The sequence below is a fragment of the Nerophis ophidion genome, linkage group LG03, assembly GCF_033978795.1.
Source record: "Nerophis ophidion isolate RoL-2023_Sa linkage group LG03, RoL_Noph_v1.0, whole genome shotgun sequence".
Lineage (NCBI taxonomy): Eukaryota > Metazoa > Chordata > Actinopteri > Syngnathiformes > Syngnathidae > Nerophis > Nerophis ophidion.
In genome coordinates, this window is record NC_084613.1 from 28,698,313 (window position 1) to 28,725,914 (window position 27,602).

The following is a 27,602-nucleotide window of genomic DNA, read 5'->3' on the forward strand; positions in this document are numbered from 1 at the left end:
TGTTGCCCGTGGTGATGCCCGGAGCTTAAAAGGTCTCACTGTATGAAACCTACCTGCAGGTGTTCCTGTTGTGTTTCAGGCTCTCCTTCTTCAGGTTGCTTGATGAGGAAGCCGTGATTGCAGCATTTTTTCAGCTCCATAACGATGTTTAGGAAGCCTGAGGAGCTGCCTCGGGTTCCTTTGGAAAGAGCTTTGTAGTTACGTGTTAAAATCCACCTGTAAAAATTGCGGCACCAATTATTGAAAAAAGAAAATGTAACTTTTGTATTGTTACCCTATGAAATCGCTCATCCTACTTGTAAAATTGTTTCTGCTGTGCAGACATGTCGACGCGAAGAATCTGTTCCACCTTGGCAGGAAGTGACTTCTCCACATCTTTTTTAACACGTCTGAGAAGGAAGGGCTCGAGGACTTTATGAAGACTTTGGTAGCCGTTCTCACGTCCTTTGCCGTGATCATCTTCAAAGTCCTCCCACGAGTGGAACCTGAGTGTAACGAAATAGATTTAAACTATGCATCCTTGTCGAGAGGATATTATAGTACTAATAGATTGGAAAAGCAAGTTGAATTTGAAGGCTTACGTGTGTTTCATTGTATCTATAATACCGTATCCAAAGTATGTAAAAACGCAGTTTAAATATCATAAAATGCGACAAACTCAGTGGGCCATTTTGAATATTCTAGATTATGAAACATTCTACTCATCTGGATAATAGGAGGATTTAGCCTTGAATGTAGAAGCTGTTCATCTGTGACATTCAATTCATACTCGTAGATAGAGACAAACACATAACTGAAGACAGTAAGATAGAGACAAACACATAACTGAAGACAGTATCTGCAGGGAGATTTCCTTGTGAACCCTTAGTGTGCATCATGATTAATTGTTCATCTAAACGGAAAGATATGGACATCCTATCAGTCGTCATTGAAGTAGGAGACATTTTACAGTAAGCTGTAATTTTTTTGTTTGTAGTTTGTATTTATTGTTTAGCACTTAGCAATACTGCTACATGATGCTATAGTGTTTCATTAAAGATGGATCTGTTTAGCAGACCTCATCTTCCTTATAGTCAGAATAAAAAATAAAATGTTCTCAATCAGAATTTTGCCCAAAGTAATCGTTGCTAACTCTCACAAAGTCTGCACGATTTGCATTGTTTTTTGTGGGGAAGGTATTTGCGGGTCCTACCATTATGTCACACGATGACGTGTCTGGCTTCCTCATTTTCTCTCAAAATGGCTCAGAAATCTCCATAAGATTGATACTATTTTTATCATATCTATTTCTTCGCAAACTTTGGAATACTTTCGGTGTCATAAATCGGATATACCTTATTTCCTTGAATTGCCGCCGGGGCGCTAATTAATTTAAAACCTCTTCTCACTTCTGCGCTTACCAAAGGCATGCTTTAGTAAGCAAGCGCTAATTATTTTAAAACCTCTTATCACTTACCAAAGGTATGCAGTAAAAAATTGAGTGTGATGTAAGCTTGGACCTAAAATCCTACTGAATACTTCTTAATCTTCCTCCCTTTATGCGATTTCAAATTACCGGTATTGAAATCAGTGTCCTCCATTTTGAAAATGATGACAGGGGAAATGTCACTTGTGACGCCAAGAGTTTGACCAGGCAGTAATACTAAGCATGCGCTAATTATTTTGGGAAGCGAGTTTGACTCGGCAGTAATTCAAGGCAGGCGCATATTATATGCTCTTCGGCAATTCAAGGAAATACGGTACATGATAATAGCTTCAATTTAGGGGCAAGTTGTTTTCCCACTCTACCAGTACTTTAAAGAGCAGAAGCAGTACGCACTTGTCCGGCATGAGGAAGTGTAGCAGCGACCAGAGCTCCTTGAGAGAGTTCTGCAGCGGGGTGCCCGTAATGAGGAGTCTGTGGTTGGACCTAAACTCCATCAAGGTTTTGTACAAGAGGGAATCGTCGTTTTTCAGCCTGTGAGCCTCATCCACACCCAGGAATGCCCAGTTGATGTTACCAAGAACCCCCTGGGGAACAACATTGTGAAGTCTCAATGATACATACATAAAAAAAAACACCACAGACTTGAAACCATAATGAGGGATGGGCAATATAGCCTAAAATCTTTATTGCGATATATATTGCAGCCTCTTGAGATAACGATTTATATTTTCTCATATAAGTTGTAAGAGAATTTCAAAACTGGTTACAAGGCTTCTAATGTTGATGTATGCGGTTACATATTGAATCATTTCCTGTTGTATTATTTTATCAAAACTTTTAAAAATCTACTTGCGAATTTACCTTTAATAAACGATTAAAAAAACAACAAAAAGATTTTGTGATGATAAAAAAAATACAGATCAGTCGACAATTGTATTGATCTGTCCACCTTTATTTACATTGAAGCACTATCGTTGAGCCATTAGCAATGCTTCTTGAATTTTTCTAAACTGTGTAGTCTTTCGTGTTGAATGGGAAAAGACTTCCTTAAGGTCTGGACCAGTGTTTCTCAACCATATGACCGGAGCCCATTGTTGGTCTGCCAGCGCCCCCTATAGGGCTGCCAACAATATCTGTTTCTCGGCTGTGGGCCGTGGGGGCGCAGCGGTACTCAGTTGTAATACACTTTGACACCATTAGTGGCACCAAAGACAAAATCCAACAAAAAGAAGGAGGCTGGAGCTAAAGTTGTAGAGAAATTTCTTAAGCACAAAAATTTGATTGTGGTGAAATGAGAAGCTGTATTTTTATTTGAACGCGTATTTTATTGACAGTTTAGTTAAAAAACATTAATTAGTAATTTAGTTTATTTGTTTTAGCGCAACATTATTTTGTGTAAATTTATTTTTTGTCAGTTATTTATGATTCCATTCTTATGAAGTACAAATGGATTAGTTGTAGGTAGTAATTAGGCTAGATATACATATTGAATTTGATTAAAATCAAGAGTAAGATTACTAATTCAGTGTTTCATTAAAACAAGGCAAAGGTTTTATTTACCAAGTCTATTAAGGGCTATATAAATAAACTATGATTGATTGATTGATTGATTGATTGATAATAGTTTGGCCACTATAACATTATACACAGTGTGAGCCGTAATACTGTGTTTGATGAATACAGGATAATAAAAGACAGTACATTAATGAAGTGATTATTTGGCATACCACGAGATGAATCCAGTTTGAAAATCCATGCTCAGTTACCTTGTCTTTGAGAAGAATTTCATATGTGGTTAACAGTGCACTGAAACGGATTCTTTTGGTTTGATGGTTCACCCACTCATAATCACGAATCTGTTAGTTGCAGAAGAAAAAGTAAAGCACACAATTTATATTATAATATTATCGTTACAAATGAGGTTGAACAGAAATGTTTTGAGCGCACAACCTACCGTTTTTCTGCTCATGACGTCACCTAGGTAGACTACTACATTCATGTCGGGGGCCCAGGTGCAAAACTCCCTCTGCCAGGAGGTGAGCGTGGACAGGGGCACCACCACCAGGAAGGGACCATACAGCTGGTGCTGGTGGAACAGGTAGGACAGGAAGGAGATGGTCTGGATGGTCTTTCCCAGTCCCATTTCGTCTGCCAAGATGACGCTATTACACCTGCAACAGGGAAGATGGCCGCGGTGTCTTAAGGTTGGTACAGACAAATTGTAAATCTGGAGAGATTTCTATCTGTTACATACCCAACACAAATATAAATAATTAGGTGTTGAGCAGTTCTGATCTTTACGTGTGGTGAGCTATGATAATATCAACAGAGCACAGCACACACTTGACGATTCTGTCCCACTAATGAGCCAGACTCCATGCCCAAAATCTAACATGAACAAATGTGATCTCAAAAGGGTGGGCGTATTAATCTGCATATACAGTAGATAGTATCCATACCATCGATTATAGGTATCTGATCACTACAACTGTGATGGGATCGGATACTTTTGTTGTATTTTCATTTTTATACATCTAGCAAATGACTCGATTATATGTGACTACAGCTTCTCTTCTAGTCTGTAAGTGCAAACAGCGTTATTTTCCACAAATATCTGCGGGTCATGTCGTGATTTTAGTGTTTTTTGTTTAAATTTAAAATTGTTATTTTTTGCTAAATTGTTTCTTTGTTATTTTGCAAAAGTGACTTTTTAATCAAACAACTGTGTGCAATAGCGGGGTTTCTTTTTTGAGCAAGTTAGTTTTGTTTTATGTTTTTTTCTATATTGCTGCTATTTCAACTGTCCTGTTTTTATTAGATAAAAAACACACCGGGTACTTGTTTAATATAAGTTTATTCATCCATCCATTTTCTACCGCTTGTCCCTTTAGGGGTTGCTGGAGCCTATCTCAGCTGCATTCGGTCGGAAGGCGGTGTACCACCTCATCGCAGGGCCAACACAGACAGACAACATTCACACACTAGGGCCAATTTAGTGTTGCCAATCAACCTATCCCCAGGTGCATGTTTTTGGAGGTGGGAAGAAGATAGTTATTTAAAAAAAATATACCAGCCTAATGAGCAGCATAGTTACAATACAATTACATACTTATGAACAAATTAGTCATCTTTGTTGTTAGTAAGCACATGCCTAAACATATCTCTAGCTGATTTTAAAAGTTGACGGCTAAATTAGGGCCACTGAAAATGTGTAAACTTTATAATCTGAATAGTCGTTAAGATAGTCAATGACTAGCCGACTATCAAAACAGTCGTTAGTTGCAGCCATAAACACTGCTCCTTTTTCTGTTAAAACCTCTTCAGTCCCAGTTATCTACCCACCTGCACCAGGAGTGGGCCAACCAGTTGAGGCCAGCTAGCTGATAGTCTCTCAGCTGCAGGTTCTCATCTCCGATATACGACGGCTGCTTCTTCAGAGGAACGAATCTCGGCCTTTGTTTCAACACCTGACGAAGTAATACGACAATTTTTTAGAGAAACTTAACAACATGAAGCTGAGCGCAAAAAGCATAAGTGCTGCTTTGACGTCGACCTTGCAGTCTTTAGAGGGGATCGTTTTACTGGAGTTGCGGTGTAGGAAGCTGTCGATGCAGTCCTGAAACTTCTTCTTCAACAGCGCCCCGTCCTCCCAGCTGCACTCAGAGTACGGTAGGCCCATCCACTTGCATAAGTACTCTGGCTCGTTGGAGGATGGGAGCTTGTGGCTGTGAGCTGAAAGGGGTCAACATTTGACTGCTGAGTTCCAAAAGCAGAATTTAGTCACATTGTCGTAAAAATGCACTGACTTACATGGGAAGTCAGAGGATCCATGTGTTTTCCCTGTTTTGGTTGCTGGTGATGACAAACATTTTCAATGAATATGTGGCTACCAGACTCCAATGTGCACGTCAGTTACGGATGGGTACCAAATTCCGTACTAAAGTTAAAGTACCACTGATAATCAAACACACACTAGGTGTGGTGAAAATACGCTCTGCATTTGACTCATCCCCATGTTCCACCCCCCTGGGAGGTGAGGGGAGCAGTGAGCAGCAGCGGTGGCCGCACTGGGGAATAATTTTGGTGATTTAATCCCCAATTCCAACCCTTGATGCTGAGTGCCAAGCAGGGAGGTAATGGGTCCAATTTTTCTAGTCTTTGGTAGGACTCAGCCGGGGTTTGATCTCACGACCTACCGATATACTGTACATATGTACCGACCGAAGTACGTCTGGGTACCGATTCCCGTAAAAATCAAATGGATGCCATATTTCTATACCTGACATCATGTGACCGCACGTGACGTCTTGTACGGTTGGAGACCGCACTGGCTCAAGCATTTGGCCAGGAAACAAGCAGTCAAGCCCTCAGAGCGGACTCAGCCAGACTGCCTTTAAGTAATGTTAGAATTTTCCATGCTAACACAACAAAACGAAGGAGCTCTAAAGTACAGTAAGGCTCCACTTCTCAAAATGCGCTACCTCAATGCTACCAATTAGCATTGGGGTTTATGCATGGCGATTTAAACACCTCCCAAATCTGGTATTGAAAACTGCAACGAAGATGCACGTTACAGTCAAACAGCTGGTGTCTTACAAAGTACAATACTTAAGAGTATAAACACTTTGTAAGACTCGACAAAAGAAAAGATTGGCACATTTAACTTAATTGCAAAGACAACTTCCTGGCAAAGGCAATACACCATAGTCTATACACAACTGCCATATAGTGTCTTGGAATTGCAACTGTTTCAAAGTCTACTATTTACGTAATTCAGTACAGTCCAGTACTTCTTGCAAATAGGAAAACACAAGTGTAAGAAATACAATTACAATTGGACAGCACAGTATTGTGTTGAATGTTAAACACATACATATATATATATATATATATATATATATATATATATATATATATATATATATATATATATATATATATACATACATACATACATACATATATATATATATACGGGTTTCACCTAGATTGCTACTATAGACGTGGCGAGGGGGCGTGGTCAATTTGACATCATGTATATGACATAAATGGGTTGTACTTGTATAGCGCTTTTCTACCTTCAAGATACTCAAAGCGCTTTGACACTACTTCCACATTTACCCATTCACACACACATTCACACACTGATGGAGGGAGCTGCCATGCAAGGCGCTAACCAGCACCCATCAGGAGCAAGGGTGAAGTGTCTTGCTCAGGACACAACGGACGTGACGAGGTTGGTTCTAGGTGGGATTTGAACCAGTGACCCTCGGGTTGCGCACGGCCACTCTCCCACTGCGCCACGCCGTCCCTACATGATCAATTTGATTTGCCATACATTTTTTTTAAACAGGCAGGTAGTTTACACTGGCTTGAACGAAAAATGCAGTAAAGCTTAAAACTGTCTTACCCTTGAACTGTCTCATCTTAATTTTGCCAGATGTCAACTGTTCAGGTGCGCGACCATTTGACGCGCTTCTAAAAGACGATAAACATGCACGTTCTTTTTTCAAAATAAAGCAATGAGGAACGTTTTTATGATATTCGAGCATTTTTTCAAACTTATTATAGCCAATAGCACGTAAACAATAGTGTATACTGTATATCACTTCATACAACTTATCACTTAAAGGTCTACTGAAACCCACTACTACCGACCACACAGTCTGATAGTTTATAAATCAATGATGAAATATTAACATTGCAACACATGCCAATACGGCCGGTTTAGTTTACTAAATTACAATTAAAAATTTCTCGCGGAGTTTCTTGTTGAAAACGTCGCGGAATGATGACGCGATGACGACGCGAGTTTGTGACGTTATTGGTTGGAGGGGACATATTAGCTCTGCACCACTTACGGCTAAAAGTCGTCTCTTTTCATCGCGCAATTACACAGTATTTTGGACATCTGTGTTGCTGAATCTTTTGCAATTTTTTCAATTATTAATGGAGAAGTCAAAATAGAAAGATCTAGGTGGGAAACTTTTAGCCTTTAGCTACACAAACAAACAGTGTTTCTTTGTTTAAAATTCCCGGAGGTGAAGCTTTACTATGAATCAGAGCGGTCAAGCGAACATGGATCACGACTACATGTCAACCGTCAGTTTTCGGTGAGAAAATTCTGGAAATAAGTCGCCTCTTACCGGAGATCAGCGGAGCCACTACCTCCTGTGGCCGTGACTTCTCTCAGAGACACTGGCGTCAAAACACCCGTGGCCAGACCCCTCCGACTTTAAGGTACTCTTTAACTCACTAAAACACTAGTAACACAATAGGCAGATAAGGGATTTCCCAGAATTATCTTTGTAAATGGGTTTAAAAACATCTGAATCGCTCTCACTTGCCCTCGCCTTTTTTTTTTTTTCCTAGGCCTTCCCTCTAAATTTCCTCATCCACGAATCTTTCATCCTCGCTCAAATTAATGGGGAAATTGTCGCGATCTCGGTCCGAATAGCTCTTGCTGCTGGAGGCTCACATTATCAACAATGTGAAGATGTGAGGAGCCCTCACACCGGTTACGTCATCGTCTGCTACTTCCGGTAAAGGCAAGGCTTTTTTATTAGCGACCAAATGTTGCAAACTTTATCGTCGATGTTCTCTACTAAACCCTTTCAGCAAAAATATGGCAATATCGCGAAATGATCAAGTATGACACATAGAATGGACCCGCTATCCCGTTTAAATAAGAAAATCTCATTTCAGTAGGCCTTTAAACTTGTTTTCATGTTAAAAAAAATGTATATATATATATATATATATATATATATATATATATATATATATATAGTGAAGAAAATAAGTATTTGAAGACCCTGCTATTTTGCAAGTTCTCCCACTTAGAAATCATGGAGGGGTCTGAAATTTTCACAGTAGGTGCATGTCCACTGTATGAGAGATAACCTAAAAAGAAAAATCCAGAAATCACAATCTATGATTTTTTAACAATTTATTTGTGTGATACAGCTGAAAATAAGTATTTGAACACCAACATTAATATTTGGTAGAGTAGCCTTTGTTTGCAATTACAGAGGTCAAACGTTTCCTGAAGTTCTTCACCAGGTTTGCACAGACTGCAGAAGGAATTTTGGCCCACTTCTCCACACAGATCTTCTCTAGATCAGTCAGGTTTCTGGGCTGTCGCTTAGTAACAAAGACTTTCAGCTCCATCCAAAGATTTTCATTTGGATTTAGGTCTGGAGAGCGGCTAGGCCACTCCAGAACATTGATATGGTTCTTACGACGCCACTTCTTTGGCTGTGTGCTTTGGGTCATTGTCATGTTGGAAGATCCAGCCACGACTCATCTTCAATGATCTGACTGACGGAAGGAGGTTTTTGGCCAAAATCTCACAATACATGGCTGCAGTCATCCTCTCCTTAATACAGTACAGTCGTCCTGTCCCATGAGCAGAAAAACACCCCCAAAGCATGATGCTACCAAACCCATGCTTCACAGTAGGGATCATGTTCTTGGGATGGTACGCATCATTCTTCTTCCTCCAAACACGCATGGCGGAATTATGACCAAAAGGTCAATTTTGGTCTCATCTCTCCACAAAACTTTCTCCCATGACTCCTCTGGATCATCAAAATGGTCATTGGCAAACTTAAGTCGGGCCTTAACATGTGCTGCTTTAAGGAGGGGAACCTTCCGTGCCATGCATGATTTCAAACCATGACGTCTTAGTGTATTACCAACAGTGACCATGGAAACAGTGGTCCCAGATCTTTTCAGGTCATTGACCAAGTCCTGCCGTGTAGTCCTGGGCTGATTCCTCACCTTTCTTAGCATCATTGAGACCCCAAGAGGTGATATCTTGCATGGGGCTCCACGCCGATTGAGATTGACCGTCATGTTTAGCTTCTTCCATTTTCTAATGATTGCTCCAACAGTGGACCCTTTTTCCACCAAGCTGCTTGGCAATTTCTCCGCAGCCCTTTCCATCATTGTGGAGTTGTACAATGGGGTTGACAGGTGTCTTTATGCAGCTAACGACCTCACACAAGTGCATCTGATTCAGGATAATACAGTGGAGTGGAGGAGGACTTTTAAAGACGGACTAACAGGTCTTTGAGGGTCAGAATTCTAGCTGATAGACAGGTGTTCAAATACTTATTTTCAGCTGTATCACAATAATATATTGTTAAAAAATCATTGATTGTGATTTCTGGATTTTTCTTTTTTAGGTTATCTCTCATACAGTGGACATGCACGTACCGTGAACATTTCAGACCCCTTCATGATTTCTAAGTGGGAGAGCTTGCAAAATAGCAGGGTGTTCAAATACTTATTTTCTTGACTGTGTGTATATATATATATATATATATATATATATATATATATATATATATATATATATATATATATATATATATATATATATATATATATACACACACACACACACACACATATATACCAGTAAAGGTACCCATCCTTAGTGTCAATGGTAGCGCTCTTACCGATGATTCGCTCAACAAACTGGAACTGCTTATTCAAGTCGGCGATCAGCTCCTGTTGGCAGTTATGGAATTCTACATCCTCAGGAGACGCCTTCCTCAACCTGCAATTAAAAATGTACTTCATTTTTTTTAAATGACTGTACTGCATGATAGCTTTGTAAGTATTTTTTTTACCATGAATTAAGCTCATCCGTCTTCTTGATGTAGTTCTCCAGTTTCTTCAAACCTTTCACTTTCTGCTGCGTCAGCGAGTCCAGGCTCTCCCATGTGTTGTGGATGTAAGACCAGCCCTTCCACTTGATTAGATACTGAGTTTCACCTTCTTCTTCATTGTTGGGGTCAAAGCCTTCGCAGGGGTCGCCGTTCTCTTCCATAGCGTAACCGGTCGTGGAAGCTCCCGTGGCTACGAACAGCAAGGAAGGAGAACATATTTAGAACTGAGCTTATTAGCATCCCAAGAGTCAGTATCTCACAAGAGTGCACTATCACGTTATAAAACTGCCGTGTGGCCCACTTTCCCAAAGGAGAGGGTCATGCAATGTCAACGCGCATGTTGGAATTCTTGCTTCCCCTCAACGAACCGCAATTCACCACTGTCAGTCGCACTCATGCAGCCTCACCATCGCCATAATTGACAAGAGGATGCACTATTACCTTGCTGCTCACTTGTGTTCTCATCTATATAGACAATAATGGCTACATACTGGTCCGTCAATCTACTCCGTTATACAAGCTGTACACGACTACTCCTCTTGGTTGATGAAATGTGTGGGATGTTGTGACGCATTTTAAATTAGGCAGGAAAATACCTCCTTTTTTGCCGGTCCTGGTGTCCATGACTTTCTCGATGGTTTCGCTGTCGTCGTCCTGCTGCTCCTCGCAGGCATCACCCGTCATTTCAATCAGGTCATCAGAGTCTGTTTCAAAGTCATGTTGGTCTTCTTTATAGCTGCAAAGAAGAAATATAAACATTAACACATATTAACATTAATCGATTTCAGTGTTACCATCTGTACATTAAGTTCTTCCAAACTAAAAGGAAACTGAACTTTTTGGGGGGAATTTTGCCTATTATTCACAATACTTAAATAAAAATCTAATAAATGTTTGTTTTTTCAATGCATTTTAACTCTTAAATTAATGCTAGCAAAAGTCAGCTAACAATGGAGGAAATGGCATTTGCTCTGTTCCACCTATAAAAAACCTCCAATGTTTTATATATATGTAAGTATATATGTATTGTAACAACAGGCACATTCTTAATAACATTAATTATACATTACTTACCTATATTGCTCATACGACAGCGTATTGATTTCACAGACACATGAGAATGTTTGCTATTTCCTTCAACAACAACTGTTACTAATCATGACAGACTTCATGAGAAACAACGTTTACTTTGGGACCAATGGTGATCCAGAAACTTATATTTTTTTAGTCTGAATGTAAAGAGAATGATGTATAAGTTTTCGAAGCCGTGTGAGAAGAAGATCCAACGAGAACCCCTATTGCTACAGTAAGTGCTAAACAGGAAATACAAACTATGATGATCACTTACTGTACAATGTCTGCTCTCACTCGGATGTCGATTGATGGGATTTTCTAATCTTTAATTAATTAAAATCCTCACAAAGGTAAAAAAAAAACATAATAAAATATGTTTCGGGATTATAAGTCGCTCCGGAGTATACGTCGCACCGGCCGAAAATGCATAATAAAGAATGAATAAACATATATATGTCGCACTGGAGTATAAGTCGCATTTTTGGGGGAAAATTATTTGATAAAATCCAACACCAAGAATAGACATTTGAAAGACAACTTTAAATAAACAAAGAAGAGTGAACAACAGGCTGAATAAGTGTACGTTTAATGACGCATAAATAACCAACTGAGAACGTGCCTGGTATGTTAACGTAACATATTATGGTAAGAGTCATTCAAATAAATATAACATATAGAACATGCTATACGTTTACCAAACAATCTGTAACTCCTAATCGATAAATCCGATGAAAACTTCTTCCTCGATAAATGCTATACGTTTACCAAACAATCTGTCACTCCTAATCGATAAATCCGATGAAATCTTCTTCCTCGATGTCGCTTCTAAACCACTCTGCCAACTACAAAAAGTATGCGCCGCTTCCTCTTGTCGTTTTCTGCTGCACGTTTCACTACGTCCAGTTTGTAATCTGCAGTAAATGATTTCCCTTTCGGTGCCATTTTTGTTGAGCCCTTCTCAGTTTTTATAAGTTACCGCCAACGATGAAACGATCCATTTTAATAGCTACGGCAGTAGCATATAGCATATAGCAGTTAGCATTTCATGACCCACAATGCACTTCTGCCATGACCCTCCCCCACCGAATTTTTATTGGCTGACGTGTGTGTGACGATTGCTGACATTTTCTTTGTCTCTTCCGTGAATGAGATAAATAATATTATTAGGTATTTTACGGTAATGTGTTAATAATTTCACACATAAGTCGCTCTAGAGCAGTGGTTCCCAAAGTGGGCGGTACTGCCCCCCCTGGGGGCGGTGGAAAGATCTGGGGGGGCGGTGAGGAAGAAGGGGGCGGTAGGGGGGCGGCAGTCCGAAGTCGAAGTCAGAAGTTCGAACGTTTGTTTGACGATTTGTACACAACACGTGCAGCAGGACGAGTCAGTAGACGACGCATCAATGTCCGGTTACCACACGCCGCTCTGGCCCAGTCAGATCCGACAGCATAGACTACAAAAGCAAAAGCTCAGGTTTGTAATTTCAAGCTTGTAATGTTCAGAATTTTCAAAAAGTCATATCAAGATTTATGGTTACAAAAAAAAATCTCTGACTGCTATCAAGTGCTGTGGAACAGGGTCAAGATGTACTTTATTGCCTTCCCAACATCATATATTTAGTAGAACGGGGCTTCAGTGCAGTCGCCTTGCTTCTTTCCAAGCAAAGAAACCGACTGAAAATTACTGACCGCGGGGATCTACGACTTCTTCTTAGTGAGTTCCAGCCTGATGTTGAGAAGCCTATGTCCCTGCACCAAGCACATCCATCCCATTAATATTAAGTGTGAGACAATGAAGGTTACTGGTGGAATGTTTATTTACCAATCTATGTTGCTGAAACAGTTAAAACTGCTAAAAAATAAATTGGTTTACTAAATTGGGTTTTATTTGTGAAATACACATTTGTGTTTAACCTTTCTCTTTTCAAATTGCAGCATACCAAATATCAAGAAAGGGGTTTTTGTTTCCATATGTGTCTGTGGGGGGGGGGGGGGGGGGGGGGGACCATTGCTCTAGAGTATATGTCGCACGCCCGGCCAAACTATGAAAAAAACTGCGACTTATTGTCCGAAAAATACGGTACGTATTTTCGTGTCTTTTCCGCTATCTTCGGGTCTAAGTTCAATGTCAAAGTTGACCAACTTTTCGGTTTATGTCCACATCCTTCGGCTAACGAGGTGAGACATGATTTATAATCTAGAAATAACTTTTACCAACTCAGAAGCGATGCAGAAACTTACCGCCTCGGTATGTCGATAGATGCATAAGCTCTGTGGTCAAGGGGATGCTAGAAATAGTCCCTCTATGTTATAGATTATAATAACAATATTGCTAATACTTGGTTAATATTCAGGTCAGGACATGTAATTGGAATATTGTTGGCGGTTTTTTTTATGTTGTTGGAGCTCTTTAATGGTGGAATAGAGCAACTCCCCATGGCTCCATTGTTAGCTGACTTTTGCTAGCACTTACTTACGAGTTAAAATGCATCAATAAAGAAAAACATGTTCTTGTCTTACATAGATATTGTGAATGATAGACAAAATTCCAAAAAAGTGCAGTTCGTCTTTAAAAAAGGTGTGTACCTTTTGACTTTTGTCGCCCCTCTGCGACGAGTTTGTCTCTTCGGAGTATCATCATCGTCCTCATCCTCGTCGTCCTCATCTTCGTCGTCCTCATCCTCGGGTGAAGACTCTTGTTTCCTGGACTTCTTTCCTCTCAGGGACACTTGTTTCTTGTTTGAGGATTTTGTCTGAGGCCTGAAAAACAACCCCAAAAAAATGATTGGTGTCTTATAGACACTGAACCAAATCATTTGAACATATTTCCTTTGAACCCTTTTACTTTTTATACAAGCTCAGTAACAATGTAAAGCCATCAGAAAACAAATTAAAATGCATCACAATATGAAATGAAGTGATCAAACGACCAGCTAGCAGCTGTCTGACGGCCAGGCCTTGCTAAGCTCTTACCTTCTAGCAGGAAGTCGTCTGGATCTAACTTTTTTCTCTTCCTGCTCACTGTCTGAACTGCCGGACGCTTCCTCCTCTTCGTCATCATTTGAGTCATCATCATCATCTTTCCAGATATTTCTTACAACAAAGAAATTACCATTAACCAATTTCATCGTTTTTTGTTTATTTTTCTATTAGTGGCCATTTGGTGTGGTTAAGACAGTTTGAATGGGGGTAAACTACAGTAGTTAAGGTTGTATTTTTGCCTCATTCCTGTGAGAATCCTGTGTGTGACTAACGCTAGGCCTGCCCCGGTATTCGATATGTCATTTAACCAAAAGATAAATGAAAATTAAGTCGGTAACTTTTGCAGCGTTGATAAGCGCCAAATGCATGAGTTGTTACTGGCCGCAAGAGGCAGAGTGGTCACTCTTTCTAGCAGCTGCGGGGCGTTTGTGCCACATACAAATAAACAGTAGTCATGATAACCGCTGTAAAACTCCGGCGGTTTGTATTTCCGTATTAAATTAAATGATCAAAATATTGTGATTGATAACGTCACTTTGATACACTTATGAAAGGTGTAGAAACCAAAATGTATTTAGATACTTTTCAAAATAAAGGGGACCACAAACAAATGTCCTTATTGGCCTCATATTAACAGAAAATCTAACAAACATATGTTTCTTATTGCACTCAAAGAATATTACAATAAAAATTTAAAGGCATATACACACTTGGCTTTTCTTATTGTACTCAAAGAAAAATGTACAACTTGATATATTATATATCATCTGCCATAATCTAGGATTAGGTTGGAATAGAATAGAAAGCTTTAATGACATTATATTAAATATTTCATGATTTATGGTTTCCACTCTTGGTCTGTGCTTTGGGTCCAATACAATCATTGGTAAGTACTAAAAACTACTAGTAAATACTATGGCTAAAAAATACACAGATAAGACATGTTGGCAGGTAAAACACACATTGTAAAAGGACAAAACACAAAGTGTAGGAGTTTGTAACAAAATGTAGTCACTTTACTTGCATTAGTTTAGGCCACGTGGCGGTTTTGACTGCACTAATAATTTGCAAAAAATTACCTGTGTGTGCATCTACGTATCTACGTATATGTTCACAGCAGGGGAGCTGGTTAACTACATCGCAATCCTTGTGCAAGTCTGGATGATTGTTATTTAAATGTTTACTTATGTTTGAAGAACATTTTATAATACTTTAATGCCACCTTTGCCGAGGCAGGTTTTAAAGCAGAGCATGCAGTGTGGCGTTTCGACATTCAAAGTGTCACTTTAATAGGTAGTTTTGAAGCCCAAATACCCCTATATTGCGCTTCAAGCGCCCTCTTCATTAACCTCGTTCTTCCTTTCAACACTGTTTTTGTTTTTATGTGCTTTGTGTGTGCATTTTGGCACACTCAATTTCATGCAGAGCAGCTTGCAAATGAAAAAAAAAGGACTGGTATTTTTCAAATGCAGTATAGAATTGTTTTAAATTTGTTAGTACCGCAGTACCTAATTAGTACATGTATACCATACAACCTGAGGAAGCACTTGCGCTAACTTCCTAGATAGTTTAAATGCTAACATGAAAACAAGAGACATTAACATCTTGTCCCATTAAGAAACGTCATATCTCAATCTAAACTTGTATTAACACATTACGGTCTAAACTACTTTGATACAATATTCGCATTAATCATAAAGGCTGTGGTGTCTTTTCACAAAGTGATTGATATATACTTCACAATGTTGCGTTGAAACAGACAGACGTCCGTTCAATAACAATAACTATTTAGCCATTTTTTTTATTGTTTTGGTTATTTATAATTTAGGGTCCTCCAAGCTCGTCAAAAAAAAGACATAACCTATTGTATTGCTTTTGGTTGCGATTTTTATTCATTGGCAAAATTTTGCTAACGGACAGAGTATAGCCATCCATCCATTCTATACCGCTTGTCCTTTTCAGAGTCGCGGAGGTGCTAGAGCCTATACCAGCTGCACCCTTGGGCTGGACGATTATGGCAATACAAATAATCTCGATTATTTTGGTTGATATTCTAATCACGATAAATTATGCCACTAATCATTAATGTGTATTTATTGTACCACCAAAACTCTAACTTAAATATAGTTTAAAAAAAATGGATATGTTTGTAATGAATAAACCAGAACATGTAAAATAACAAAAATAATAGCTATAAAAAAAATTTAAGGAGCTATATCAATTTAAAAAACATTAAAGTTCTGTGTTTCCGTTTTTCATCCATTCATTTTCTACTGCTTGTCCCTTTTGGCGTCATGAAGGGTGCTGGAGGTGATCTCAGCTGCATTCGGGCAGAAGGCAGGGTACACCCTGGACAATTCGCCAACTCATAGCAGGGCCAACACAGATAGACAGACAACATTCACACTCACATTCACACACTAGGGCCAATTTAGTGTTACCAATTTAGCTATCCCCAGTTGCATGTTTTTTGGGGAGGGAGGAAGCCGCAGTACCCGGAGGGAACCCATGCAGTCACAGGGAGATCATGCAAACTCAACACAGAAAGCTCGCGAGCCCAGGACTGAACTCAAGACTACTCAGGACCTTCGTATTGTGAGGTACACCTTTTAATGGTATATAATTCAGTTTTTTAACTCTGGCACTTATTTTACCACCATAGAATGTGTGTTTTTTGTGTAAAACAGTTGAGTGTGTCGGGGATAAGTGAGCTCTACCGGACACCTTCTTTTCTCAAACAAATGTTTCTTCTCCTCACAATGACAACATTTCACTTATATGTATGCCAATTCCCGACATTATTTTGCGTTTATCAGTTGATTCCGTTTCAATGGCCAATTATGTCATTCCATCCACAATTGTCAACGCGTAAATCATGCCTTACTTTTTTGTTGAGTTAAGTGATTATTGATTAAACATACTAGCACTGTGTCAGATATAAAAAGTAACAACAATGACATCCCAAACTTCTTGTAGACATGGTCTTTTCTCACTCATTCCCTCCTCCTCTGTTTCACCGTCACGTGCTCTGGAATTTGCATGCACTTTTTGAGGCTCATTAATGGGTTTTTTTTTCCATTATTGTATTTTCATAATAGTGAGAAGCCATAATCGAAATCAAAATTAAAAATGTGTTATTAATTGTCCAGCTCTAGTAGACACTTCAGACAATCATTTACACACTAGGGCCAGTTATACTTCATTTTTATTATCGGTTTTACTTAACTTGGAAAATTTAAAAGTTTATATTTCAATTACAATGGTAAAATATACAGGAAATACAAGTTTTCTGAATTTGAAAGGGTGTATATGGATAATTATTATGTATAATCATTAAATCAGTAGTTAATTTAGTCTAAAATTAATGTTGACAATAACATTGTTTATTGGCAATAGTTTGTAGATCGACATATCGTCCACCAAAATTAGTTATTGGCCCAGGCCTGACTGAAGCATTAAGGAGTGGGACTATTCAGGACTACCTGCAGTAACATCTGTCAGCAGATAATACTGTGTCATTAATTTATCTTTCGGACGTATCAGGCCGGTAGTGCATTCGTCACACATTCTTCACTCACGCTTTAAGCGAGGGATGAGGCAAAAACTAACCCAGACCCACCGTACTAATTAGAGCCGTCAAATTGGAGGGTATCAGGTCCTGACCGACTGGGACTAACTCCATTACTAGCAAACAGATGATGATAAAATGAGCAAATAAAAACAATGATATGGTATGCAGTGTACAGTTTTTAACTAACATTGTGATACAACCGTTACAATACTTACTCCTTCTTTTTAGTACGGGGGCTTTTCCTTTTTGGACTTTCGCTCTCAGAGTCACTGCTACCCTGTAAAAGCAGACCAAAACATGTGAGCCCCCACTTATGGTTGATCGACTGACATTCTGCATTAACGGTGTTTGGATGTCGGTTTTGCTGTGTACCCCAGCGCCGATGTTCAAGCGAGACGGCTCTTGTCTACTGCGGTTTGACCTTCTTATCCCGTACACGTCTGGGTGCTCCTCCCACACCTGCAATTAAAGAGCAGCTACTGTCAAGACAAGATGTCACAAATGCATTATTAAGTTTGATTCTGTGTTACCTTCTTGACAGCAGTCTGTTCCTTCTTCTTCACTGGTTTGTCTTGGGCATCTAAACCCCTTTGTCTTTTTGACTCCGCAGACTCGCTCCCCGAATCCGAGCGACTCTCAAACTCGGAGGAGCTGTTGGATTCAGAGTTGCGGGTTCTTTGCCTCTCGCTGGCATGCTCGCTGCCGTGTTCGCTGCCGTGCTCGCTGCCGTGCTCGCTGCCGTGCTCGCTGCCGTGCTCGCTGCCGTGCTCGCTGCCGTGCTCGCTGCCGTGCTCGCTGCCGTGCTCGCTGCCATGCTGGCTGCCATGCTGGCTGCCGTGCTCGCTGCCGTGCTGGCTGCCGTGCTCACTGCTGTGCTTGCCGGCATGTTTGCCGCCTTGCTCACTGCCGTGCTCGCCAGCGTGCTCGCTCTCTGACTGGCTGCCCGACTCTGACGCGGAGTGGTTGGATTCTTCAGAGGCAGAGTTGCTGCGGGAATGAGAAGAAACCGTAAGTGTTTTATTCTGCTGACCACAACTTGATGCAACATGGTCACGGCAGATCAGTGCACTAAGACAATAATAACACTTAGTGCAGGCCTACTAAACTGGCGGCCGTCAAACCTTTCCTATGGCCTGCTGATCATCACCCAAATAGGTTTGATAAAACCATTCAAACTAGAGTTGCTTATGTATGCTGTACTCCCGCCACCTTGCAGGGGAGAACAGTGAGGCATATGTGCCACAATGAAGCAACAGTGGGGTGAGTCGAAAAAGAGCACTCATTCAAATCAAAAAGGGTACTATCGACCCTAAAAAAAATCTAAATAAATCGTGAAAATCTGACTTTTAACAGTGAGTGGACAACAAAGTATAAATGAGCTTAAGTCATTTCCTGTCGGACCTTTTAAGTGACGGTCGCACTGTCCCAGACAAGCAGCAACAGCGGAGAAACCCACAGGTGTAAGCTTCATCACAAACCTTGGTCAACTCTTCGTAAGTAAAGTTAAAGTTAAAGAACCAATGATTGTCAAACACGCTAGGTGTGGCGAAATAACCAATGATTGTCAAACACACTAGGTGTGGCGAAATTATTCTCTGCATTTGACCCATCACCCTTGATCACCCCCTGGAAGATGAGGGGACCAGTGGGCAGCAGCGGGGGCCGCGGCCGGGAATCATTTTTGGTGATTTAACCCCCAATTCCCAACCCTTGATGCTGAGTGCCAAGCAGGGAGGTAATGTGTGCCATTTTTATAGTCTTTGGGATGACTCGGCCGGGGTTAGAATTCAAACTACCGATCTAAGGGCGGACACTCTAACCACTGGGCCACTGAGTAGATATTGTGCATGTGGATATTTTTTTTGTATTGGAATAGTTGTGATGCTGATTTTTGGCAGAGTAACTCTCTGGCGACCAAACCTTGTTTATTACAAACCCTGTTTCCATATGAGTTGAGAAATTGTGTTAGAGGTAAATATAAACGGAATACAATGATTTGGAAATCCTTTTCAACCCATATTCAATTGAATGAACTACAAAGACAAGATATTTGATGTTCAAACTCATAAACTGCTTTTTATTTTGCAAATAATAATTAACTTGGAATTTCAGGGCTGCAACACATGACAAAGTAGTTGGGAAAGGGCATGTTCACCACTGTTACATTACCATTTCTTTTAACAAGACTCAATAAACGTTTGGGTGCTGAGTAAACTAATTGTTGAAGCTTTGAAAGTGGAATTCTTTCCCATTCTTGTTTTATGTAGAGCTTCAGTCATTCAACAGTCCGGGGTCTCCGCTGTCGTATTTTACGCTTCATAACGCGCCACACATTTTCGATGGGAGATAGGTCTGGACTGCAGGCGGGCCAGGAAAGTACCCGCACTGTTTTTTTATCAAGCCACGCTGTTGTAACACGTGCTGAATGTGGCTTGGCATTGTCTTGCTGAAATAAGCAGGGGCGTCCATGAAAAAGACGGCGCTTAGATGGCAGCATATGTAGTTCCAAAACCTGTATGTACCTTTCAGCATTAATGGGGCCTTCACAGATGTGTAAATTACCCATGCCTTGGGCACTAATGCAACCCCATACCATCACAGATGCTGGCTTTTGAACTTTGAGTCGATAACAGTCTGGATGGTTCGCTTCCCCTTTGGTCCGGTTGGCACGATGTCGAATATTTCCAAAAACTATTTGAAATGTGGACTTGTTTGACCAGAGAACACTTTTTCACTTTGCATCAGCCCATCTTAGATGATCTCGGGACAAGAGAAGCCGGCGGCGTTTCTGGATCTTATTGATAAATGGCTTTCGCTTTGCATAATAGAGCTTGCACTTGCAGATGTAGCGACAAACTGTATTTAGTGACAGTGGTTTTCTGAAGTGTTCCTGAGCCCATGTGGTGATATCCATTAAGAGATTTATGTCAGTTTTTGATACAGTGCCGTCTGAGGGATCGAAGGTCACGGTCATTCAATGTTGGTTTCCGGCAATGCCGCTTATGTGGAAGGATTTCTCCAGATTATCTGAACCTTTTGATGATATTATGGACCGTAGATGTTGAAATCCCTAAATTTCTTGCAATTGCACTTTGAGAAACCTTGTTCTTAAACTGTTTGACTATTTCCTCACGCAGTTGTGGACAAAGGGGTGTACCTGACTCCAACCTTTCTTGTGAAAGACTGAGCAATTTTTGGGAAGCTGTTTTTATACCCAATCATAACACCCACCTTTTCCCACTTAGCCTGCACAACAGTGGGATGTTCCAAATAAGTGTTTGATGAGCATTCCTCAATTTTATCAGTATTTTTGCCACCTTTCCCAACTTCTTTGTCACGTGTTGCTGGCATCAAATTCTAAAGTTAATGATTATTAAAAAAAAAAATTATATTAAAAAAAATGTTTATCACTTTGAACATCAAATATGTCATCTTTGTAGCATATCCAACTGAATATGGGTTGAAAAGGATTTGCAAATCATTGTATTCTGTTTATATTTACATGTAACACAATTTCCCAACTCTTATGGAACCGAGGTTTGTACATGTAGCGCTAAATTTGACCATTAGAGGGCTAAAACGCTATACCTCAGGCTTAAATTTGTTGAAACACATTCATTGTGTGCATTGTTTGCTGTGGATGTTGTTAAATTTGTCTCTGCGTAAAAATTTGTAGTGTATGTGTGAATAGGGTGGTGGGGGACGTCAGCAAGACAATCACTTCTCTACAAAATTTCTGAAGAAGTGTTTACATCCGGGGCTTCACGGTGGCAGAGGGGTTAGTGCGTCTGCCTCACAATACGAAGGTCCTGCAGTCGTGTGTTCAAATCCAGGCTCGGGATCTTTCTGTGTGGAGTTTGCATGTTCTCCCCGTGAATGCGTGGGTTCCCTCCGGGTACTCCGGCTTCCTCCCACCTCTAAAGACATGCACCTGGGGATAGGTTGATTGGCAACACTAAATTGGCCCTAGTGTGTGAATGTGAGTGTGAATGTTGTCTGTCTATCTGTGTTGGCCCTGCGATGAGGTGGCGACTTGTCCAGGGTGTGCCCGATTGTAGCTGAAATAGGGGCCAAAAAGGGAATAAGCGGTAGAAAAAAGAATGGATGGATGGATGTTTACATCCGCTCCAATCTGAATGACTATCGGCATTCACCACTCGTCTCGATCGGGATGAGGTTTTGATCCAAAGGTGTGATCGGGTCAGAATATTCCGAATTGCGAGTATTTTTATTCCGGTTAGGTTTTTATTCCCATTAATTGTGTCCATCTGCACATAGAATAGTTATAGTGTTAACGTTCATACTGTGTGTAATGGTACAGTAGCCCAAAATATACTTCTTAAAAAAAAAAAACTCTACCTTGTTTTTGATTGATACTTAGACTTACTACACTATTGTATTTGACTGTTGGTCATTATGCTGGTACTTGGAGAGCAAAGTGTGTTCATATATGTTTCATATCGAATTTACATCATTTTAAAAAGGTAATTACTTGATTGTATCTATACTGGACAAAAAATGCTGGCTTTAAAAACGGCAGACTTTATTTAGAAGGTGTTTTAGCACTTTTAAATAAATAAAAACGTTAAATGTTACACAAGTGTGTCACCTGTCAGTGACGTCATCGCCACGCACCATCAAAGCACTTTGGTGGCTATCACAAGAGAAGCAGGCGAAAGAGAAATGAACAAGCCACCATTGCGATCCAGTGTGTAGGCTTTTGTAAAAACAGAGGTGTTCTTAATAAGTTGCTCACTGTTTGTAGAATATGTAAAATAAAGTGTCCATCCATCCACTTCCTACCGCCATTGGGGTCGCAACACGACAAATCTCTCGAACCACCTATGGCGCCATGGGATCCCACACGTCGACCGCCCAGCGTTCATGGAGCAGCAGGACAAAGTCGGAATTGGTTTCACTTGCCCTTTTGTTGAATGTTACTGCACTGCTGTTTATTAAAATGAGAAGAGCGCAACAGTTTGAATATATCATATTTGTTGACCCGTCATGTGTAACGACATAGGAGGTCGGATGTTATGTGAGTAGATGTTGAAAAACAAGTAGCCGGTAAATCTACTGCTAATTAAACATACCAATATGTTCAGTGGACTTTTATAGCTATTAATTTTGTACCACTTATGTTGAAAAAGAGCAAAAGCAGCAGGTAAATCTAATGTTAAAATTTTGGTTACCGTACTTTTTTCAAACATTCCTTGAATACTAAAAATGAGAGGAGAAAGTTTCCTCTTCAACTGAAAGTGTTGGTAGCACTTTATTTAAATAAGATGTGGCCAATAATTGTTGTTTACTTGCCTTAAAAAAAAAAATCAGTAATATAGGAAAAGTCACCTGCAGTGCCCAGTATTCACTGTATTTCAGTCATACTGGTTATATGTTTGCCTAAAAACTCACTGAATTGATTTCTATTCACTGAATTGTTTTGGTTTGTATCATTCTAATAAAAATTAATATTGACAACATCAAATTATGATGTGATTTGAATCGTTGTTAAAATCATTACACTCCTTGTCGCCAGAAACTCTTTTCACCTCCTGTGTGAATACACCACTCACAAAAAGATTAAAGATTAACTAGATCTTACAAACTGACACACAAACACAACTTATTGATGGCACTAACATCTGACATCCATCTTTCCATTTCCTACCGCTTGTCCCTTTTGGGGTCGATACATAATAATGTTGTAAGAACAATACCAATGGCACGCAATTTTAATGTCAAATCGAATCAAATGTTTATTGGATTCATCACTATACAGTGTACATCCACGACTAAACTACTGACTAAACTACTACCAAATGGGGCGGCATGGCGTAGTGGGTAGAGCGGCCGTGCCAGAAACCTGAGGGTTGCAGATTCGCTTCCCACCTATTGACATCCAAATTGCTGCCGTTGTGTCTTTGGCAGGACACTTCACCCTTGCCCCCAGTGCCGCTCACACTGGTGAATGAATGATAGGTGGTGGTCGGAAGGGCCGTAGGCGCAAACTGGCAGCCACGCTTTCGTCAGTCTACCCCAGGGCTGCTGTGGCTACAGATGTAGCTTACCGTAGCTTACTACCACGTAGCTTACCACCACCAGGTGCGAATGAATGATGGGTTCCCACTTCTCTGTGAGCGCTTTGAGTATCTAACAATAGAAAAGCGCGATATAAATCTAATCCATTATTATTATTATTATTAAGTGTGGATTCAGGCCGGGTGGCCTATTTCAAGTTCCAGGTAACCCTACATTATTATATTTTATAAATAGTAAACCAAGTTGTGGTAGTAGTTTAGTCAGTAGTTCTGTCGTGGATGTACACTGTATAGTGATGAATCCAATAAACATTTGATTTTACATTAAGTTTGCAAAATGCGGTTGTGCATTTTGCAAATTGCACGCCATTGGTATTGTGCTTACAACATCCATCCATCCATCCATTTTCTACCGCTTATTCCCTTTCGGGGTCGCGGGGGGCGCTGGCGCCTATCTCAGCTACAATCGGGCGGAAGGCGGGGTACACCCTGGACAAGTCGCCACCTCATCGCAGGGCCAACACAGATAGACAAACAACATTCACACTCACATTCACACACTAGGGCCAATTTAGTGTTGCCAATCAACCTATCCCCAGGTGCATGTCTTTGGAAGTGGGAGGAAGCTTGTAACTTCCCCCCTTTGTTTATTTTCTATACTTATAAACACGCGAGGGCGCTGTTTACCTTTTAAAGTCTAACTCTCACGTGTAAAACGTTTTTTTAAATCCAATATTAGAAATAATAATTTAGTACTAATAATATGTATTGTGATAGAAAGAACACATTTATATCAGACATTCGTCAAGGAGTGACGGCATGACCTCTCCGAATTACCAAAGGAGACTGAGCAAAACTTCCGCATACTCTAAAAGTAGGTGGGCTCTATAATAACATCTCACAATTCTATTGGTTGAGGCCTCGCCGGTCAACAATCCAGCCAATAGCAATGCTCTGCTCAGGCTATCGAGTTAACAAACACTTCCGGTTCCTGTGTCACGCCAACTTTCCAACACATGAAGCCAGCAAACTCAGCAGGGAAAAGCAATGGATATTTTAAAATGTTTAAGACCGTTTTACAAAACATACATTGAAGTAAGAAATTGTCATTGTTTTTGACATTTGTTTGTTTCTTTGTTTGCTGCTCCACCACGATATTTTCCTGTAATCATAAACCGATTTTGAATGTTGCCCTCAACTACTAAATCTAATGAAAATGGCTGCCACAATACACACACTTCGAGGGATTGAAAGAACTATTAATGTAAACGTGTGTGAAATCTTCAACCAGTATGTTGAAAAGGCAGACAATAATGATTTGTCATCAGGCTGAAAACCTTGTATATATTTGTAATCTGGTGTTTTGTTAACTTTACGTGCATGATGCCATTATTCAGAAAATAAGTAAAATACTAGAAGATAAATTTAATTCAAAAAGTAAACAAATGTGCAAATGTCACAAAAACGAACATTTAGTAATAAAATGCAATACATATTTTAAATGCTACTATAAGTTTTCTTTAGTTACATGGCATATAAATATGGTATTGCATAGCATTAGACAAGTTTCAAAAGGTGCATAATCACACAAGTACTTCATTCACCATTGCATTTAGGTGCATTCTGCACATGTGCAACTTCGTTATAGGCAAGCACATGAAAAACTCACAAGATTGCGTGCATGCATTTACATTTTTCAATACAATTAAAATAACTACTTTCAGATGTAGCTCCCCGTATATTTAGACACTCCAAAATATAACGGTTTAAAGGCAACTAACAAAAAAATGGTGCAATGCAGTACCAAGTACTTTTACGATGTGTATATATATATATATATATATATATATATATATATATATATATATATATATATATATGTATGGCAAAAAAGATATTATTGCGTTCATGTCTGCAAAATAAGATATAAATACAAAAGCAGAGCATTTTGTTGGGGCAGGGCCACGTTCATCTCCAGGGAAATGATGTTGGAGCACAGGCCTGCAACCTTTACTTATTGGTGGAACAAATGCTAGGAAAATCAGGGTGTGGCTATAAAACAATAGCAAGGGCATTGGTGACACTGGTGCACTTGGTCGGTCACAGTTGCTAATGTATATATAAGTGATAGACCATGCTAAACAAGGTAAACAATAAAAACCATGGCAGGAAAAGTGCATTAAAAAGAAGTCCCATACCTCGATGCATTGCTGTGAGCCGACCCTTCATCCTCTTGCTTTTTATTCCCGTTCTTCATGATTGCAGAATGATTTCTTTGAAAAGATAAATATCCTTTGATCGGTTGATGTCCTGGTATTTAATGGCCAAAAGTGTCACACAAGTCCCTGTAGACTGCATACACTCGGGAGGCAGTTAAATCCCAGGCGGTGCGAAGCGAAAGGAGAAAGTGACTTTATATTTAAGAATGTTATCATTATATCAATATCCACGTTGCTCATTGAAATATACTTGCTAAAGGCAGATTTCATTAGCCGAAACGTACAATGACTATATTCCGATTTAGTCCAAGCAAGAGACGAGTCGCATCAATTTATTGCAACTGCGTCACCAGAACAATGAGTGGAAAAAATAAACTTTTAGCAATGAGAAAATGTGGAATTAGTACAAGGAACAATGTAAACATTAGCATTCCACTGGTTAGGTAGCATCCGATAAAGCAGCTATATCATTGAGATTTCGTCGCGAAGCTAATTAAATAAATGCCCGCTTCAAATCCCGGATAACAGTGAAAAGTAACAATTTGTAGTTCATTACAAAAAAGAAATGAGTTTCTAAGACATTGTAGGCCTCTCCGGACCTGATGTGCTGTCAAGACTCAGACAGCGGCAGCACACTAAAAATGGAGACGCGCCATGGCTGCCGGAGCCCTGCATGGAAAACAACGACAGTCCAGGCGACGCATTCGACACGGAGAGGATGTCCAAAAACACCACAAAACGGCAAAAATCTCGTTAAAATGTCAACCGTAAGACCTGAAGCATCATTTTAAGGAAGCAGGACGTGTACCGAGTAGACACACGGCCAAAAAAAACGGTATGACGCCAGCCCATAGCAGCCCTCCTAAGGATCATCCGCCATGTAGAGCTCCTTCCTTGCTCTGAAAGCCTTTGATTGACGTTATTTCCATTTAGCTAACACTCAGGTGATGTGGAAGTCCCTCCCCTTCATCTACTACTTTTCTTTAGATAAACGTAGCGTTATTTTCATCATTATTTTACAACCATGAAAGTGAAAGCTTCCGTCTCACTATATTAAAACAGGGAATACTAGTAAGAGAAAATATATTTTTGCTGCAATTACATCACTTCCTGCCTTAACAGGAAGAAGACACACCAGAAGCCATTTTAGAAAGCTTTAGGAAACCATTTCAGTTCACAACAAATGCCATTTAACCAATTGTTTAAAAGGGCAGTGTTTTATTGATTCATGTTTTGTTTTGTTAACCACCAGTGCTTAAGTTGACGCAATATTTATCAACTCTTACTTTTTTTCCCATTGACATACAAATACAGATTTTTGAAAAAAACACATTTGAGCAATAAACCATTGCTGTAAAAGGCTGTAATCCAGGATGGCCAATCTTTTTTGCAAATATATTTCTTCCAAAAAAGGTACACCTGCCAAGCTTGAAAAGGTTGTCAACTAAGTAGTGGAGTTATAAAAAGCATGAACATACATTTGAAACATCAAAATGCGACGCTTCAGAATACTTTTTAGAACATCCTTCATACATTGCAGATATAACAAACCAAAGAATACAAAACACATACTTTATTTGAAAACAGTATTAACTCCAATATACAATTGCCGATTTTC

The 27,602-nt window shown here is 39.8% G+C and overlaps 1 protein-coding gene across 2 annotated transcripts in view; it reads right to left on the bottom strand.

Annotated features, from left to right (window-relative positions):
• The window catches only part of chd2 (chromodomain helicase DNA binding protein 2), a 68,229-nt gene extending 41,227 nt beyond the window's left edge, over positions 1-27,002 (bottom strand). The window contains exons 1-17 of one of the 2 annotated variants that reach the window (XM_061894788.1): positions 25,964-27,002; positions 18,258-18,714; positions 18,100-18,186; positions 17,943-18,004; positions 14,148-14,267; positions 13,761-13,934; positions 10,701-10,840; positions 10,066-10,294; positions 9,892-9,992; positions 5,237-5,278; positions 4,980-5,158; positions 4,769-4,893; positions 3,381-3,597; positions 3,193-3,282; positions 1,820-2,010; positions 297-485; positions 54-216 (exon numbers count right to left, since the gene is read on the bottom strand). In XM_061894788.1, the coding sequence (XP_061750772.1) occupies positions 54-216; positions 297-485; positions 1,820-2,010; positions 3,193-3,282; positions 3,381-3,597; positions 4,769-4,893; positions 4,980-5,158; positions 5,237-5,278; positions 9,892-9,992; positions 10,066-10,294; positions 10,701-10,840; positions 13,761-13,934; positions 14,148-14,267; positions 17,943-18,004; positions 18,100-18,186; positions 18,258-18,714; positions 25,964-26,022 (2,625 nt within the window). In that variant the 5' untranslated portion in view covers positions 26,023-27,002. The remainder of the gene's footprint in view (positions 1-53; positions 217-296; positions 486-1,819; positions 2,011-3,192; positions 3,283-3,380; positions 3,598-4,768; positions 4,894-4,979; positions 5,159-5,236; positions 5,279-9,891; positions 9,993-10,065; positions 10,295-10,700; positions 10,841-13,760; positions 13,935-14,147; positions 14,268-17,942; positions 18,005-18,099; positions 18,187-18,257; positions 18,715-25,963) is intronic. The other variant, XM_061894786.1, reaches the window with a different exon arrangement.
• Between the last annotated feature and the right edge of the window lie 600 nt (positions 27,003-27,602).